Below are 19199 nucleotides of genomic sequence, written 5' to 3' on the forward strand. Positions count from 1 at the left end.
GTATCAGCTTTTTAATCCTTCTGAATCTGGACAACTGACAAAGGAGACGAATGTTTCTTTTGAGCCTCATCCCAGTTTTAGTTTGTGTCAGTCACGCCAGGGTCAGGGAAGGTAAGATTGTTCATGTGATCTAGAAAGTCGTGTGTCAGTCCGTCACAGTTTATTCTTAAATGTAAATAGCGCTTAGGCAACTCATAAGTATATAACTGAATGTAGATGCTGCAGAAAGATCATAGATGTCACATACGAAGTGAATGAATGAGAATTGGACCAGCTCTCATCCCAATGATAGGAAAAAGGAGTACGCCTATTGTAAGCTTTCTCGACATGACCAACGCATAATTTTTCGACTCAGAACCGGACACAGCAGAATGAGACAACATAAGCTCCGGAAGCTTAAAGTCGGGACGAGCGAGACCTGCCCTTGTGGAGCATCACCAGAGAATGCTGACCATGTCCTTCAAAGCTTCATACTATATCAAGAGGCCCGAACAAGACTCTGGCCCAATAACACTCCTATAAAATAAAAACTATACGGAGAACTCCCTGCTCTGGAAACCACTGCGCGGCTCATCTTAGATATTGGACTACGGATCTGAACCCTCCGACATGTAAGATGAGAACGAAGAAGAAGAAGACTTACGAAGTCAGCATCTCAAATGAAGAGTTTAGAAACAGGATTATTACAGTAATTGGTTTCCATGACGACCTGCTAACTTCTGTTAAAAAACGCAAATATAAAATCTATGACTATATTATAAGGCCCTCAGGGCTCGCAGAGACCTTCCTTCAGGGAACTGTACCAGGAAAAGGAAGAAGAGGCAGACAGAGAAAGCGATGGGAAGACAACATAAAAGAATAGAGAGGCGTGTAATAGACATAAATTTTATCCAATGCAAAAGACAACGATAATGGAGAAAGACGGTCACCAGATCTTGTGTGGTGCCCCAACGGTTCAACAGATTAAAGGAAAGTTAAAGGTGAATACAAGTCTATTGCCACTTTCTCGTATCCACAATCAAAGGGTTCTGAAAGCAATTGTAAACAAGTTCAACAGAAGCAATACATTAGGTTTATTTTTAACCTCGCTTCTTATGAGTGACATCGCATGGACCAGTTTGAATCGAATGACTGACTAATTTGTAATGACTGAAACTTTAAACAGGTACATGCAGTCACATATAGTCATATACGTTAGTTGTCAATGGAGGTAATACCGTTAGGTTGATCAGTGGACCTTAAACTTGTTAAGTGCGATCAGGGAGCACTGTTACAATTTGTGAAGTCCGTGTTTGTATTTTGTAGTTGTTGGTAAATTTTGGGTGGACTTGGACAGAACGTTTTAGCGCATCTCTCGTGATGATATCATGCTCAGTGCGCTATGGTGCAATCACTTTTGTGCACCAAAAAGTGTGCGTGTGGAGGTGGGGGGGTTTGGTGAAGGTTTCTGTGCTGCCTTTTTAAAATCAATTTTGAAAAAAAAAAAGCTGCTCTTTTCTGAGTTCATACTCGACTTTCCATGATGGAGGGCCGACATTTTCCCACTATTCTATTTAGGTGTTTCTAAAATTAGAAATGCTTAATCAACTACGTCTTCTATTTTTCTTTTTGTAGCTTGTGTGTCAAGGTGCCACTGTGCGTCATTATTGTGAAGGATCGCAAGCCGCAGAATTTTTCAAATAAAAAGAAATAATTAACTAAAACTAATTAGTTAATTGCTGGGTTGATTCAAGTGTTTTCATGGAGAATATGTAACTTTGTAATGGATCTGAGAATTGGAAAAAATGTGTGTGTGTGTGGGGAGGGAGGGTTGAATAATGTGAAAAGGACTTTAGCCACTTAGGCCTACCCAGACAATTCGGCAAAATTGATTGAGCAAATTGTTTTTTATTTATTATTCAAACACATTTTACCACATTTAAAGCAAAGTTCAATACTTATATTTATAGACTATATAATAATATGTTTTGTTTGCGGATTCTTGCTAATACAAAACTAAGATAAGTTTTGTTTTTACGTGCCCTAAAACATCCATTAATCCCACATGTTAGAAAGCGTATGCAATGTAGCTCGAAAGCTGTCCAAGATTAAGTCCATTTCTAAGAAATAACCCAAAGGTTTTTTTTTTCTTCTTCTCTGACGAATATAGATCCATATCATTAAATATTATTTCTAAAATCCAATAACAAATTTTTTCAAGTCTATAAAAGTTATATCCCTTTATATTTTCATCGAGTTCTAATTTGATCTCCCTTCAATCTAAGAGGGAAAAATAGTTTCGACTTTTATTTTTAGCATATTACGTCTGTTTAATATATTGTAAATAAAATAGTATTTACTAATTATAAAATTTGCCTGATTAAATCTTTTTTTTTTAATTGTAATTGTATCTTTTATTACAAAGCTTATATCAAATCTGTCTGTCTGTCTGGTAAAAAGTTATATAAGAAGATAAGATAAGATAAGATAAGTTTGTGCACTTACTTTCCACACACCCTATCTCGGATCAAGCTGAAATTTAAGACAATTGTTTCTTTTACCTGACAACACAACAATCAATTTTTTTTTTTAAAATTAACATGTTTGTTAATTAACTATTGATAATTTATTATTTTGTTTGGTATCTCAAGTGGTGGTATAAGCTGAATTAGTTCCATTTAAAGGTCGTCGTCTGAGTCTTAGTGCACACAAACATGAACAGATAGGATGAGACTATACGCTCATAAGCTGTCCACTAGCAGAGTGGTTGCCGTGTTGGCTTGAGATGACTGAGAAGGCCTGATACATGAGTTCGAATTCTGATCTGTCACCCCCCCCCCCTCTTTTTTAATTTTTTTGTTATAAATGCTTTTTTTTTATTGTTAGTCTAAATCTATTACAAATTTAATTACATGACTCATCTAAACTAATTGATACAAATATGCTTAATATAATCTTTGTTTTGTTTTTTTAAAGTATTTTAAAATATTTTCTTTTTTTTCTTTTCTTTTATTTTGGTGTTAGCTCATCCGGAAATCAATTCGACCATGGGAACACAGTTTCTTTTTGCGATTCCGGACCTACTGCACGCGAATGGCATGGCCTATCTGTATATTTTCTGTGTTGTTAATCCACTCACATTGGTAAAGTACAAAGAATAGATGATTCTAATTTATCTTTATGTATGTATGTATGTATGTATGTATGTATGTATGTATGTATGTATGTATGTATGTATGTATGTATGTATGTATGTATGTATGTATGTATGTATGTATGTATGTATCTATCTATCTATCTATCTATCTATCTATCTATCTATCTATCTATCTATCTATCTATCCATCTATCTAATTATCTATTTATCTATCTATCTATCTATCTATCTATCTATCTATCTATCTATCTATCTATCTATCTATCTATCTATCTATCTTTTGTATATGTAGTTACGTATTTTATCTCGCTTAGGGCGGTAGGGTAGTAAATATATCTTTTGTTACAATTTTGTTAGTTTTTTATTTAATTAAGTTAGTTTATCATACTATGTAAAAAGCACCTGTGCCATCCAGGAGCTGAAGGCTTGCATCTGCATTTCTAGTATCTTTGTTTTTTTAACTGGTGAGGTTTCACCTGAGCCCTGGGTGTTTGGCCACAACAAGATATGCAGTACAGTGATAATGTACCTAAAAGTTACACAACCTATAGCGTAGCCTTAGGGCTTAGGGACGCCACCTATTAGTCAGAGTGAATTCGTCAAGAGTAATGTGTTTTATTTTACTGTCAATATACTTCCTAATAGTAAATGAGTTTATCCGTATAGGTTGTCTTAGATTTAGCACATATAATATGTAGACCAATAAAGGGCCTTATATCTCAAATAGCTTAGATCCATGACAGTGGCGTTGCAGCCTATGGAGGGGCTCTGGCCTGCGTCAACACATCCCTCCATGCAGATCTCTCCTGGGCCTTTTAGTCTCCACGCCCTAAGCCCAAGCTGTTGTAGATCTGCCTCCCGCATCATCAATACGTCACATCTGAGGTCTACCTTTGGTTCAGCCGCCAAATAGCTTAAAGCCTTAGTTTAAATTAGGTGGATTCATGATGCTCCATAGAAGAAAGCAGGCAGTGGTCGACAGTTTTAATACAGTATTTTGGTATATAACGAAATACAAAAATTATTATGAACAGCAGATGGTGTAAGGTTCAAAACTATATATTTTATAATTATTATTTTGGTTTCATGCTTTCCAATGTCATATGTTATGCATATTTCTCGTCCCATATGCTAGGACAAATTTGTACCAATACCCCTTCTTCCCTAGTGCTATTACAGCATGAAATGGGTTGCCTGAGCTAGCCAGGAAAACCAGTGACTTGGCAGAGTATAAGTCATTGGTTAATATGCATGACTAAATGCATGACGCGTAGGACGTAATCATCTTCTTTTTTGAAGTAACGTCTGTATTATATAAGATAAGATAAGATAACGTTTTTTATGTATAAAACATCTTTTGATCTGCTTTTTCTGTCACCAGGTTAGTGTATTCACCTACGGACCGAACTTCAACACAACTGTAGTGCGGTTACAAGTGATCAAAAATGATTTTACAGTTTATTCTATTGATGTCCCAAAAGGGTACGAAATAAGCCTCTGACACCAAAATTATAACTTGTAAAATTTTTACGTATGTAAATAAGCGGTAAAAAAAAGGGGGGGGGGGAGGGAATTAGTACAATACATGTGTAGCATACGACTTTTGATTACAGCCGCTTATGTTACAGTGTAGGTATATGGATGGCTTTCTGGTCACGTGGCTTACGCTCTGAACTGTCTTCCATATAGTTCGGGGCCGAGCCCTGAATTCTGCTATTGCCAGTCCTCCTCCAGTCCGTAAAAATCTGAAGGAACATTCAAAACATGTCAAATAAATAATATAGGTCCAATGTCGTAAAAAAATATTTTATATTAATGCCGCAAGGTCGACTTCAACATGTCATTCTGTATGGCAATCTAACAGAAGGCAGGAGAGACACTGTCCACTGCTAAGGTATACTCGTGTACATGGGCGTAGCCAGGATTTTTTTTCGGGGAGGGTTTGGGGGGGGGGGGGGATTTCCCCCTAACTCTCTCCCCCCCCCCCCCGCGGAAAAAAAATATATATGTGTGTGTGTGTGTGTGTGTGTACATAATTAATCTTTATTACATTCTGACCTTTTCGGAAGACGTTTATTGTTTATTGTAGACTCCCCGCCCTTGCTAGCAAGGGGGTCTGGGGGAGTTCGCAGCGCTCCCCCAGCGCGGGGCGAAGCCCCTCCGCCGAGCACTATTTCTGGTATTGAAAGCCAACAAAATGCATATTCTGAGGTATCTACAGTGCATTATCTTGCTATTAAAAAGTTTTATTTCAAAAACCTAATGTGCTATTCTTACTGACTTAGACCCTCTCGCGCCGTTCGGCGCATTTTCCCGCAAAACCACATGCGACGCTCTGTCACAACCTTACTAAGGATTCGACTCACAGTTCGGCATATGATTTCTTTGATTTAGACCCGATCTCTATGACTGACTCCTAAAATCTGTCTTAGGCATCTTTGTTGAGACACATTTAATGATTTTCAATTTCGGCAGAAAACTATTCACACTTTATTAATGGAGCCCAAGCCACTGGTAGAAATTTGTAACCTTTCTTGACTACGCTCTTGGAATTACATGCCTGTATTTCGCTTTAGATTTTATATCGAAAAGGAAAGTTTTTTCGTCAAATCATCTGTTGAGGGGTTTTAAACTAAGAAATCTCTGGAGTTTTTTTTTGTTTTGTTTTTAATTCAAAACCCCATTTAGCTACGATCATAGAATTTGGTGACTGTAGTTTTCTTTAAAATAATATTGAAGAGAGAGGTTTTCAACTGTAAACGCTCTGTAGGGGAATTTTAAACTCAAAACCATCTGGAGGGGTTTTAAACTTTAAAGAAAAAGCCATCTGGAGAAGGGTGATTTAAACTCAAAACCCCTTTGGCTACGCTCATAGATTTTTGAGTGTGTAATTAGCTTTTTTTTATATTGAAGAGGTACTTTTTAGCTTCAAACCCTCACTGGAGGGGAGGGGGGTTTAAACTCAAAACCCCTTTGGCTACGCTCATAGAATTTTGAGTGTGTAATTTGCTTTTTTTTATATTGAAGATGGGGTTTATCGTAAATTTAGGAGGGGGTTTTAAAATCAAAATCTTCCTCAACTGTGCTGTTGGAATTTGGGGATTGTTGTTTGCATTTTTTTTTGTTTTGTTTTATAGAAGAGGGAATTTAACTGCAAAAACCTCTGATAGGGGGTTTAAAATTCAAAACCCCCTGTAGGGGTTTTTAAACACAAAGCCCCCTGGTAGAGGGATTTGTATCTCAAAACCCCCTGATAGGTGTTTTTTTAAATCTCAAAACCCCCTTGTAGGGGGTTTTAACTCAAAACTGCCTCGGCTGTGCTGTGGAAACTGATGATTTAGTATTAAAATCTCACCTAAAATAAACAAATGAAAGCAAAACTCAGTCACTTAATTCCGTCCCCCCCCCCCAGGGGGGGGTGATTTCATTTCGGGGGGGGGTTTGAACCCCAAGAACCCCCCCCTGGCTACGCCCATGCTCGTGTATGCCAACGCGACGTGAAGCTCTTCTAAAATAGACAATAAAAATTGGGTCAAAGTGACACTGGGATAGGTCCACATGGAGAGAGTACATAAAGGAAGGGTCCCGGATTGCAGATGCCCTACACAACAGAAGCAGAAGTAAGGCTGAAAGTGCAACAACCTTTGGTGCCTAACCTGTGACCGCAGCTGTGTATCAAGGTTAATTTCATCTGAATGATATGCCCCTTTGATAAAATGAAATGATTCCAATAGATAAGGCCAAACTATTATCATATATTTCATTACGTTAAAACTTTCACTGCTAAATAATGTTCAGACATTTGTGACCTTTCGGGGCTGATGATGTGTTCAAAGCCAACCTACATTGTTCCTACACTTAAATTAGGTATCCATTAGAGATGGGTGGACTTACAATTAACGGATTCAAATAAACCCGTCGGTTCGTAAGCTAAATGCTTTTCCACTCAGCCATCACGCTGCTAATTTGTTTGCATAACTTTCCCATTTGGGAGGCGCTGTGGTTCAGCGGTAAGAGCTTGGCTTTCCAAACCGGGTGTTTCAGGTTCGAATCCTGGTGAAGAGCGGGATTGTTAATCTTGGGATCTTTGGGCACCTCGTGAGTTCATCCAGTTCTAATGGATATCTGAAAATAGTTGGGGAAACGTAAAGCGCTGGTTGATCGTTGTGCTGGCCACATGACACCCTCGTTAAACGTGACCCACAGAAGCAGATGACCTTTACATCATGTATCCTGAAGATCGTAAGGTCTGAAAGGGGAAACTTTACTTTTCCATTGGTTGATAGTTTTAGAAACTATGATGTATGCATTTCATTTATTAGAACGCCCTTAGGTCCGCCCAACTCTAATACTTGTTAACTGTCGGCCATTGAAGCAGTCGACATCTTCTGCCCTATAATTGGTAAAGAGTATCCTACTTTCTATGCATATATACATCTATTAACTCTTTCTCGTCTGATTGACGATACCATCTTTGATTTAACCCCCAATAAATAAACTTAATTCTTTTGGGTTCATAAACTTGGATTTGTGTAATATAAAAAGGGTTGGCATTTATCACTATCAAGTATAACATTGTCTGATTTAAAAAAAAAAGTGTTTAAGTTTAACCCTAACAGGCTAGCGAAATACAAATGGGAAAACAATGAATAATTCCTTGTGAGCGAGGAAAATAATTACGGAGAGATAGAGTTCATTGTCAAAAAAAATCTTTTGCAGGATCTCTCCAATCGGTAAAAAAACTACTTACGAGGTAGCAGCCGGAGTGGCGCTGGGCCTGTATATTGTCCTGCATGCGAACCCACCCAACGTAGCTGTAATAACGATGATACCATTAAGCTCCTGGGGCCGTGAATATTTTGCGATGACGCTAATGTGAGTACTGATAATTGTCACGCTACCTATTCGATAAAGTCAAACGTGATTGTTGAGAGGTCAATACGCTTGAACTTGATATGGCTACCCGTGAAGGGGTCTCGAGGCTCAACACCCGACTCGAGAAGAGTTATGTTTACTGAGCGCCTAAAGGCAGCACAGAAAACCTTCTCCCAGATACCCCCACTGGTCCACAAATGAGATTGAGCCATAGAGCTCTGAGTATGCTATTAGCATGAAACTAGCGCTATTTTAAAGCTATAATAATAATAATAATAATAGTAAAGCGACACTTCTTCTTAAGGCTCAATATAAAGAGGCCCCGTTTCTAACTTGAAAACATTAGTTTAGATATCTATCATGCGTGATTTAGTGACATATAACGCTTGACCTAGCATCCAGTGGGCTGGAGTTCGAGTCCCGATTCAAGCTAAAGTTGTGCTTGGTGGGCCCCCTGAAGGAGTCACAGAAGTCTTTTCGCTGATATCCCCACTCCAATTATACGTTTCCACACATAAATATAAATAAGCAAAATATTAAAAGCTTAATAAAAACAATAACAAAGCTTTTATAAGAGAAAGAACCATACATATACTTTCGCAGTCGCAGACGATAGAACATATAAGTTTCATTTTTTAAAAAGCTAATTAATTAACACAAACTTATAAAGAAATTGGTTAATTGTTTCATTGATTCATAATTTCTCTGGGACAATAAATGTTTTTTTTAAAGTTTTAATTGGATCCCAGAGTGAATACTGGAGAAAATGACGTATAATCAATATAACTAGACAGACAGACAGACAGAGTTTATAAAAGCCTTGTAAAAAGATGGAGAATGGGTTAGAGAGGGCCAAGAATTCTAGAGCATGAAAAACACACATGAAATGTGTACATTGGTAACAAAAATATAAAAATATAACAATTAGTTCATATAACTCTCCTAGTAGTTCTTATGCGAAATAGGACAATACTTTAAAGAGCTCACCTTATGATATCTAGCAGGAGTATATACAAGGAAGATTCGCAATTCTTTATTTCTGTTGTTTTTTTATGTAGAAAAATTCAGGCTCTAAATGAAAAATATTTGTTTTATAGGAAGCTCTTATTGACTCTGTCTGTCAGTCTGTCGAGTAAAAACGTTTGAGTACATTATTTGTGCAACTCCTTTCTCAAATCAATTTGAAAGTATAAAACAATTATAGATTGAAATAACATGAAGCTGAGAAAACAACAACAACAACAATTATGAAATTAATTATTGGTAATTTATTATTTTGTGTGATATCGAAAAGAAAAATAGCTTCAACATTGATGAGAGATATAGATGTAAATGTACAGTTATTCCCCTTATTTTTACTTTTTTTTTTTTAATGGACTTTAATTTTGTTTTTTTTCTTTTGTTTCATTCCATATTAATCCTGAGCTATTTTCTTTTGCGTGTTGACCAGATTTGTTCCCCCCCCCTCCCTTTCTCTTGATTTTCAATAGGTCAACCCCAACGATAATCGTCACTACGAATAATGACAACCGTATAAATGTCCTACTCAAGATAACCACTGCCGTAGGCTCGGATAAGCCGTCGTCCTCTGAGATTCACTATGGGAACGAAGTATATACCAACGGGGACTCTCTCAAGATTAATTTACAACAGTGAGTCTTGGCTTGTCTCAGACGGTATATTGTGACGGTATATTGTGACGGTATATTGTGACAGTATATTGTGACGGTATATATATATTGTGGCGGTAATTTGTGACGGTATATTGTGACGGTATATATATTGTGACGGTATATTGTGACGGTATATTGTGACGGTTTATATATATATTGTGACGGTATATTGTGACGGTATATATATTGAGTCGGTATATTGTGACGGTATATTGTGACGGTATATTGTGACGTATATTGTGACGGTATAATGTGACGGTATATTGTGACGTATATTGTGACGGTATATTGTGACGGTATATTGTGACGTATATTGTGACGGTATATTGTGACGGTATATTGTGACGGTATATCGTGACGGTATATTGTGACGTATATTGTGACGTATATTATGACGGTATATTGTGACGGTATATTGTGACGTATATTGTGACGGTATATAGTGACGGTATATTGTGGCGTATTTTGTGACGGTATATTGTGACGGTATATTGTGACGTATATTGTGACGGTATATTGTGACGGTATATTGTGACGGTATATTGTGACGGTCTATTCTGACGGTATATTGTGACGTATATTGTGACGTATATTATGACGGTATATTGTGACGTATATTGTGACGTATATTGTGACGGTATATTGTGACGGTATATATATATTGTGACGGTATATATATTGTGACGGTATATTGTGACGGTATATTGTGACAGTATATTGTGACGTATATTGTGACAGTATATTGTGACGGTATATATATATTGTGACGGTATATATATTGTGACGGTATATTGTGACGGTATATTGTGACGGTATATTGTGACGGTACAGTTATAATTCTGGTCGTTATCGATTCTTTGAATTTCGTCATAAGATAGTATTATCGAGTTGTGTAACCGAATCTCTACACTCATACCGGTCAGCAGCTGTTCTCATCATAATACTGAGAGGCCGGTCCATTATTATCGAGTTGTCCATCTTTAGTTGGACTCCACCTCCTACCCCCCCCCACTACACATTGAAGAATGTCTTACAATGTTAGTCATATTTCATATTTTGGTGTTTGCACATTGGCAAAGTGTAGGCCATATCATGCCAATAATTCCTCAAGGGATTCTTCCCCTATGTAGTGTCAAAGTTAAACAAATGAGGTATTAAAAATAAGGCCCACTTATCTCTATAACATCAGATGAACAAAACATTAAATTTCCCCCCTTTCAGACCCAATCAATGGGGGAGATGATGTAAAGGTCATGTTTTTATGGTCCACGGTTAACGAGGGTGTCATGTGGCCAACAAAACGACCAACCGCATTTACTTTTTTCCCCAATAAATGCCAGGCTTCCATTAGAGCTGGGTGGACTCATAGGCGCACTAAGGATCCCGAAAGTAAAAATCCCAGTCTTCACAGGTATTCGAACCCGGGACCACCGTTTCGGAAGCCAAGCGCTGTACCACTCAGCCACCGTTCCTCTACGGTACATAGTCACCAGCTTAATTTTCTTATGCAGGAAGGAATCGTTTTCTGTGTCCATGTGTAACCCAGCAGACAAATTTGGTTCATTATTAGGTAAGTGGTTACGGTAATAAACTTTCAATCATGATTGAATTGAAGGATGGACAGACTGTCACAGACCTTACTTGTACCACATATATACGCTCCTGATTTTAAATTGGGAAATTTAAATTTCATCAGCAAGGGAGATAAAAGTAATGCATCTGTGTAGTAAATCCCTCAGGAGATACTGTTTAAAGGGAGACAACGATGAATTGTGTTTTTAGTATGGTTGAATCTATAGGGCTATGGTGATTGTGTTTGTATGTTGTGTTATGGGTAATATACTGGAGAATCCTGGGTAAAAGAGTAAGCGATTCATAGTTGTTGTTTTGTTATTGTTATTGTTATTTCTTTCGTCCATTGTTGTGACGTCCTTGGACAGATTGTTATTGTTGTCGGAGGCCTGAGTTTTGAGACTAATCGTGGAAGTACAGTATAAGACAGTTTCATAGTTTGTTGTGTATTGAATAGTTCAACAGTTCATCGCGTTATTTGTATACATTATAAGTTAATTCTGTTTACTTTTATTAAATATATATATTCTGTTCTTAATTAATCCCTGGAGTTTCTTTCAATTGTTCAAATACACACGTTAAACGTTCATGTTTAAGCAATGCAAAGAGCTCACAAGGGCATAGAGCAGCGGTTCTCAATCTTTTAAGCTAAGCGACCCCTTTTTACAATTTCTCACTTTGTCGCGACCCCCCCTCCCTCACACACACACATAGCAATAGAAGAATAGACAATAACAATCCATAGTTTCGATGGTCTTAGGCGACCCCTGGCAAATCGTCAATCGACCCCCAAAGGGGTCGCGACCCACAGGTTGAGAACCCCGAATTATTGCTAGTGACCCAGTGCGATTTGAAAACAGTCAGTCGTTTTTTTTTATCTGCTTCGACAGTGGAACCTTTTTTTTTTATATATATAAGTACAAAGATAATTTTCTCTATCGTCAATATATATCTATATTGCCTTTTTCATTATTTTTTTCCTTAGGCACCAGAATTATGGCAAAGGAGCCAGTGGGTGTGATATCTGGCAGCTGTCTTTCTGAGACATTATCGGTCACATGCAACAACGACAGGGAAATTATTTCAACAAGCCAAGATATGGCAGTAGGTAAATTATCATACATTCGAAAGTCATGGTCCTTGATAGAAAGTTTAAGTAACTATCTATGACCTCTTTTACTGAATAGAGATAAATCTCTTTTAAATAAATGAAAAGCCTGGGCAATGGTTATGGACAGAATCACGTCATTGTCACTAAGTCAAAACTTTCCCTATTTCCGAGACAAATAAATCATTCCCAATCGTGCCATAACAATATATATATATTGTCCAACTCCTGGCCTTCACGCACTGGCGGATCCAGGGGGGGGGGGCGGTAGGGGCGATCGCCCCCCCCCCCCACTCGGCCGACCCCCCCCCCCCCGAAGGAGGGGGGAGGACGAATTTTAGTATAGAATTCACACAATTTGTATACGAATTTATTACTTATGTTAATAATATCTACTAATTATTTATATTTCAACCTATTTTTAGATTATTTCGCCCCCCCCCCATTATAGTATTTTGGCCGATTTGCGGGGTCTGGAGGGGGCGATGGCATCAAATCGCCCCCTCCAACCATAAACTTTCGAGTGGGGGGGGCGGTCCTATTTATTTGCGGAAATCACAGCTTGCTAACAGAATCAATTAAATATCTATGTGATTAAAACTTATTATTGGTATTTTAACCGGTCTTCATATTATGTCGTTCATCTTTGGCCGATAGGAAGGGGAGGAGCGAATACCTCTACTGCCCTTCCCATCTAAACCCTTTGGGTGGGGGGGGGCGGTCCTACTTTTATGGAGAAATCATAGTATGTGAACAAAATTTGTCGAATATCTATATAGGCCTAATATAAACAGGTGGAAGTGCGATTACATGCGATCCCCTTACCCCCATCGGACAAATCAATACTTTTTCTTTTTGTATTATAGTAAGAAATTACAAAATTAAAAAAATCTGTCACTATATATGCTATAAAGTAAATTCTTATATCGAGTCACCCAACCTCTATTCTTTTATGCAAAATGCAATCATTAGCAGAAATTATAAAAAGGAGCGAGGATTAATCGTTTTCATTTTACCGCCCTTCCCCTTTCCAGACAGAGTTTGTGTAATTTCACATGAATTTATCATAACTATTTTAAGAAAGACTTTGCTTTGGAAAATTTATAATTCAAACGAAATTTTTCAATATAACAGTCACGGTTGAGATGAGTTCAAAAGCCATATAATCTTTTCCTAGTCGACTTTTTCCAACCTTACTCTATCTCATATTTTTCTACTTAAATAAATTTAGGACTATAACTCACAATTTATGCTTACATTTTATTAAATATTATTAATCGAATTTTTTTTTTCGGCGGAGGTCCTCAAAGCCTTAATCTATGTTGGGTATCTTATCTTTTCAAAGAACAAATCGGTTGTATTTGCAATGTATTAAGGGACTATAAATTCATATTAGCATATATTTCCACATTATTCAAAAGGTCCTTTATAATAGAATGAATAATGAGCTGTAGGTCAGGAGAATGCGTTACTGCAGTAAAGAATGCCAAAAAACGCTTTTAGCGTCGGGGCTTCGACCCTAACCCCACTAATAAATAATAAGCTGTAGATGTCAGGAGAATGCGTTTCTGCAGTGAAAAATGCAAGAAAACGCTTTTGGCGTCGGGGCTTCGCCCCGAACCCCACTAATTAGTAATAAGCTGTAGATGTCAGGAGAATGAGTTTCAGCCGTGAAAAATGCAAGAAAACGCTTTTGGCGTCGGGGCTTCGCCCCGAACTCCACTGATAAACAATGAGCTGTAGATGTCAGGAGAATGCGTTTTAGCCGTGAAAAATGCAAGAAAACGCTTTTGGTGTCGGGGCTTCGCCCCGAACTCCACTGATAAACAATGAGCTGTAGATGTCAGGAGAATGCGTTTTAGCCGTGAAAAATGCAAGAAAACGCTTTTGGTGTCGGGGCTTCGCCCCGAACTCCACTGATAATCAATGAGCTGTAGATGTCACGAGAATTCGTTTCGCCCCTAACCCCACCGATAAAACTTACAGCGCTTTCCCAGACCCCAAGCTTGCAAGAGAAAGGCCTCAACATGACTGGTTTTTTTTTTTTGCCAAAGATTGAGAAACAGTCTTATTTTTATTCTCATATATCGAATATATATATATATATATATATATATATATATATATATATGCATTTATGCATAGGGTTAGGGTTTACTGGGCGTTAGGGTTAGGGTTTCGAAAAAAATCGCCCCCCCCCACTCCAAAGTTCTGGATCCGCCAGTGCCTTCACGTGCGGCTCAAATATTGAGTTCGGCGGAACTGTTCTCACTAACAAGAGAGGGGCAAAGGCGAGTAACTAGCGCCTTAACCAGTAAGCTTCGGGCAGGAGGGGCTCGTTAGCCATGGCTGGCTACCCACCTAGGAGAAGGAAAACTCAATTCAAACCTCTGTTGCCTTGCAGCTATACCCAATCATGAGAAAGGTTTCGGGAGTCAACCCTGAGGAAAAATTAGGAGCTGGTGACCCTAAAGCAGTTTGCAGCACCAAGTGCTACACCTGCGACGCCGCTGACGCCAAACTGTATAGGCACTGCCGTTCCTTTGGATACATCAGCTGCGTGGAGAGGGGAGAACCGATGTGTGGTTCACATCGTTCAAACCATAGCTAATGCCCAGGCACTGCTCTCCTTTCAATGAGAAGATTCATAGTCTTTTAAGCGACTGAAGGAAGCCATATGATATATATATATATATATATATATATATATATATATATATATATATATATATATATATATATATATATATATATATATATATATATCAACTTTCCAAATTGGAAATGTAAAGGAAGAAATATTCTTTACTTTCCTGGAGCGTTGTTTTATTTTCCTGTGAACCTGTCTATTTTGTATTAAAAAAAAAAGGTTTTACCTTCAAGTCAAGTTGAAAGTGTGAAGATTTGTGCGGGTTGCTTCATTTTTTACCTCTAATAGAAATTCCTCTGTAGGCTTTTCTTGGGTCCTGACGTTAGCCCCAACCATTATAGGACTTTAAGCTTTGATATTCATGGTACTGTTTCGCTTTATGTGAGAAATGCTGTGGTCGTAATGCATTCTCTTCTCTGGTCCACAGAAAACGTTCCCTCACCTCTCTCTGGTCCACAGAAAACATTCCCCTCACCTCTCTCTGGTCCACAGAAAACATTCCCCTTACCTCTCTCTGGTCCACAGAAAACATTCCCTTCAATTCTTGTCTCTGGTCCACAGAAAACATTCCCTTCAATTCTTGTCTCTGGTCCACAGAAAACATTCTCTTCACTTCTTGTCTCTGGTCCACAGAAAACATTCTCTTCACTTCTTGTCTCTGGTCCACAGAAAACATTCCCTTCACTTCTTGTCTCTGGTCCGCAGAAAACATTCTCTTCACTTCTTGTCTCTGGTCCACAGAAAACATTCTCTTCTCTTCTTGTCTCTGGTCCACAGAAAATATTCTCTTCACTTCTTGTCTCTGGTCCACAGAAAACATTCTCTTCACTTCTTGTCTCTGGTCCACAGAAAACATTCTCTTCACTTCTTGTCTCTGGTCCACAGAAAACATTCTCTTCACTTCTTGTCTCTGGTCCGCAGAAAACATTCTCTTCACTTCTTGTCTCTGGTCCGCAGAAAACAGTCTCTTCACTTCTTGTCTCTGGTCCACAAAAAACATTCCCTTCAATCCTTGTCTCTGGTCCACAGAAAACATTCTCTTGTCTGGTCCATAGAAAACATTCCCTTCTATGGTCCACAGAAAACATTCCCTTCAATCCTTGTCTCTGGTCCACAGAAAACATTCCCTTCAATCCTTGTCTCTGGTCCACAGAAAACATTCCCTTGTCTGGTCCACAGAAAACATTCCCTTCTATGGCCCACAGAAAACATTCCCTTCTATGGTCCACAGAAAACATTCCCTTCAATCCTTGTCTGGTCCACAGAAAACATTCCCTTCAATCCTTGTCTGGTCCACAGAAAACATTCCCTTGTCTGGTCTACAGAAAACATTCCCTTCTCTGGTCCACAGAAAACATTCCCTTCTCTGGTCCACAGAAAACATTCCCTTCTCTGGTCCACTGAAAACATTCCTTTCACCTTTTGTCTCTGGTCCGAAGAAAACATTCCCTTCTCTGGTCCACAGAAAACATTCCCTTCTCTGGTCCACTGAAAACATTCTCTTCACTTCTTGTCTCTGGTCCACAGAATACATTCTCTTCACTTCTTGTCTCTGGTCCACAGAAATTATTTCTCTGGTCCACAGAAAACATTCTCTTCTCTGGTCCACAGAAAACATTCAATTTTATGGTCCACAGAAAACATTTCCTTCTCTGGTTCACAGAAAACATTCCCCCTACGGAGTACTACGGGACTGAGTTCATTATGTTTATCATCCCCAATCGAATCGCCCAGGGAGAGATCACGGCCTTCGCCAGCAACGACATCACGAACGTGACCTTGGCAGGCGAGAAGGGAGCTCGAGGGGAGAATTTTTTTCTGGCAAAACAAGGCGACGTACACATTGTAAGTTCTCGCTTTTATTTAAAGCTTTTATCGAGTCGCTCCGTTTGTCTGTCTGTCTGTCTGGTGAAAATCTTTTACAAGTGTATTCGTACACTTCCCATGCTTGGATAAAGTTGAAACTATGCTCAATTATTCATTGTCAACGACACCACATACATGAATCACAGAATTAACTTATAAATAAATAAATTACTCGTGTTTAATAGTGTAGTATCCTTAGAAAATTTACAAAATCGGAAGCGGCAAAACTTAACAATAATCACAGTAATCATGAGTAATGTAGTAGATTAGGTCGTGCGTTTAAAGTAACGATAGACTAATTAACATTTCATTTTTGTTTATAAGCGAATGAATAGCTCAATGACAAAATAAGTAGGACTTCCATTGTAGAGGCCCCAGTTCAAAGCCAGACTCAAACACTATAAGCGAAGTTCCTTGAGAAAAAGTTGTTGTTTTTTAAATAAAATTTATATAAACTCACTCTGTCCGTCTGGTTAAAAGTGTGTACACGTTATTTCGCCCACACCCATTCTCGGATCGAGCTGAAACTTCGCACAATTATTCATTCACATAAATAACGCACGAACCAATAAAAAAAAGTAACCCTATTCAACACTTGGTAATTCATTATTTTGTTTAATAGCAACAATGAAACTTAATGAAGTCATTATTCACTTATATTGCTCAATTTGTTGGGTTTAGTCCCCTCAATGTTAACGCTTTTTCTCCCTCACGCATTCTCCAATTAAGTTTACTTTTAGTTTTGAAATATATATATATATATATATATTAAAATCTAAAATTACAGAATAGATACATAGATTAAGTCTATTAGGCGTTTCTGACGCCAGGAACTTGCAACATTAAATGTAATGGCTTTGGTTTTGTTACTCATGGGACAAGAACAAAATTGAAACTACACTAGTCTATCTGCATTTGCAACGTTCAATAAAAAGTAGCTTTTGACTAATAATATTAAAGATAGTTGGATTCAGAGACAGCTCCGCCTTTTGTCACAGTGGCTTTTGCTTCATCATTTATTATTTTAATCTTTTATTCATGAAATACAAAACCCATTTCATGTCTTTTTAATATCATAGGACTATATCTACTCATTTAATTTACTACACGGCAGCATTCACAAATGACAGACAACGTAATGTAATGTTCACTTTCAGACCTGAATGTACAAATAGTTTATGAATTTCGGCTTAATAGTTAAACCCATTGTTCCACTTTCATTTTAGTGCGATAATAAAAAAAAATTAATAACAGAACAACACCAGATGTTTGACTTAAATACAAAGATCTAGATCAGTAATACAAAAAAAAACAAAAAAAAAAAACTTAAGGCCCGCAAGCTGCAAGTCATAACCACATAGTAATATATACAACGGGGGCGCGGCGGCTGAGTTGTTCAGCACTCGGTTTCCGTACCTTGGGTCCTGGGTTCGAATCTTGGTAAAGACTGGGATTTTTAGGGCTCACCTAGGGTATCGGACCTTAGATGGGGAAAGTAGAAGAGGCTGGTCGTTGTTCTGGCCACATAAACGTTGACCATAGAAACAGATGACCTTAACATCATCTGCCCCATAGACCGCAAGGTCTGAAAGGGAAACTTTACTTTAAGAATGCAAAAAACACAAACAAGCTTCAACATATATCTATCATTTAATAATTTATACATTAACATAACCTGACTTAACTCTTTCTCTCCGTAATTATTTATCACATTCTGGTGGAATCAACGTTGGTATCGTCGTTTAGGAGAGAAAGAGTTAAAGACACCCATCACGGAAAGGCGGAACCAGAAACTCCCGCAACTCCACGACGGCGCCGACACGTCCTTCTTTAGCAAAAAAGTAATAGTAAATAGCATCATTCTAGTTGCGAATTTTTGTGATATTTTGGGGGGGGGGAACGCCACTGTTTTCTTAATTATTTCCCCTTTCTCTCAGATACGCTACAACAGTATTCGCCTGATCACCTCCACTCGACCTATTATGATGCTCTTTACCCTTGTGTCTGCTTGTGTCAGTACGTCAGCAGCGGCATCACAAGACATTGGAGAAGCGGCCTTGACCCTCGTTGTTCCTATGAGATTATACTTTTTTATATACCTATTTAGGTAGGTAACTACTAGAGTAAGCTGCAAATTTAATTTTAATTTTTTTTTTTAAACAAAGCTTATATCAACTCTGTATGTCTGTCTGTCTGTCTAGTTAAAATGTTTGTACACGTTTTTACTCTGACACCCGTTCTCGGAAAAGTTAAAGCTTTGCATTTTTATTTATTGGCATAGTCAAGACAAGAATTAAATTAAAAAACAATAAACAATTA

At 38.0% G+C, this 19199-nt stretch overlaps 1 protein-coding gene across 2 annotated transcripts in view; it reads left to right on the forward strand.

Annotated features, from left to right (window-relative positions):
- LOC106064769 (uncharacterized) overlaps positions 1–19199 on the forward strand; it is a 43882-nt gene that overhangs the window by 4155 nt on the left and 20528 nt on the right. For both annotated transcript variants that reach the window (XM_056016682.1, XM_056016683.1), the window contains exons 2-10: positions 8–111; positions 3004–3122; positions 4518–4618; positions 7856–8011; positions 9502–9663; positions 11196–11254; positions 12242–12364; positions 16678–16859; positions 18818–18987. In XM_056016682.1, coding sequence (XP_055872657.1) covers positions 51–111; positions 3004–3122; positions 4518–4618; positions 7856–8011; positions 9502–9663; positions 11196–11254; positions 12242–12364; positions 16678–16859; positions 18818–18987 — 1133 coding nt within the window. In that variant the 5' untranslated portion in view covers positions 8–50. The remainder of the gene's footprint in view (positions 1–7; positions 112–3003; positions 3123–4517; positions 4619–7855; positions 8012–9501; positions 9664–11195; positions 11255–12241; positions 12365–16677; positions 16860–18817; positions 18988–19199) is intronic.

The sequence above is a fragment of the Biomphalaria glabrata genome, chromosome 18 (genome assembly GCF_947242115.1).
Source record: "Biomphalaria glabrata chromosome 18, xgBioGlab47.1, whole genome shotgun sequence".
Classification (NCBI taxonomy): Eukaryota; Metazoa; Mollusca; class Gastropoda; family Planorbidae; genus Biomphalaria; species Biomphalaria glabrata.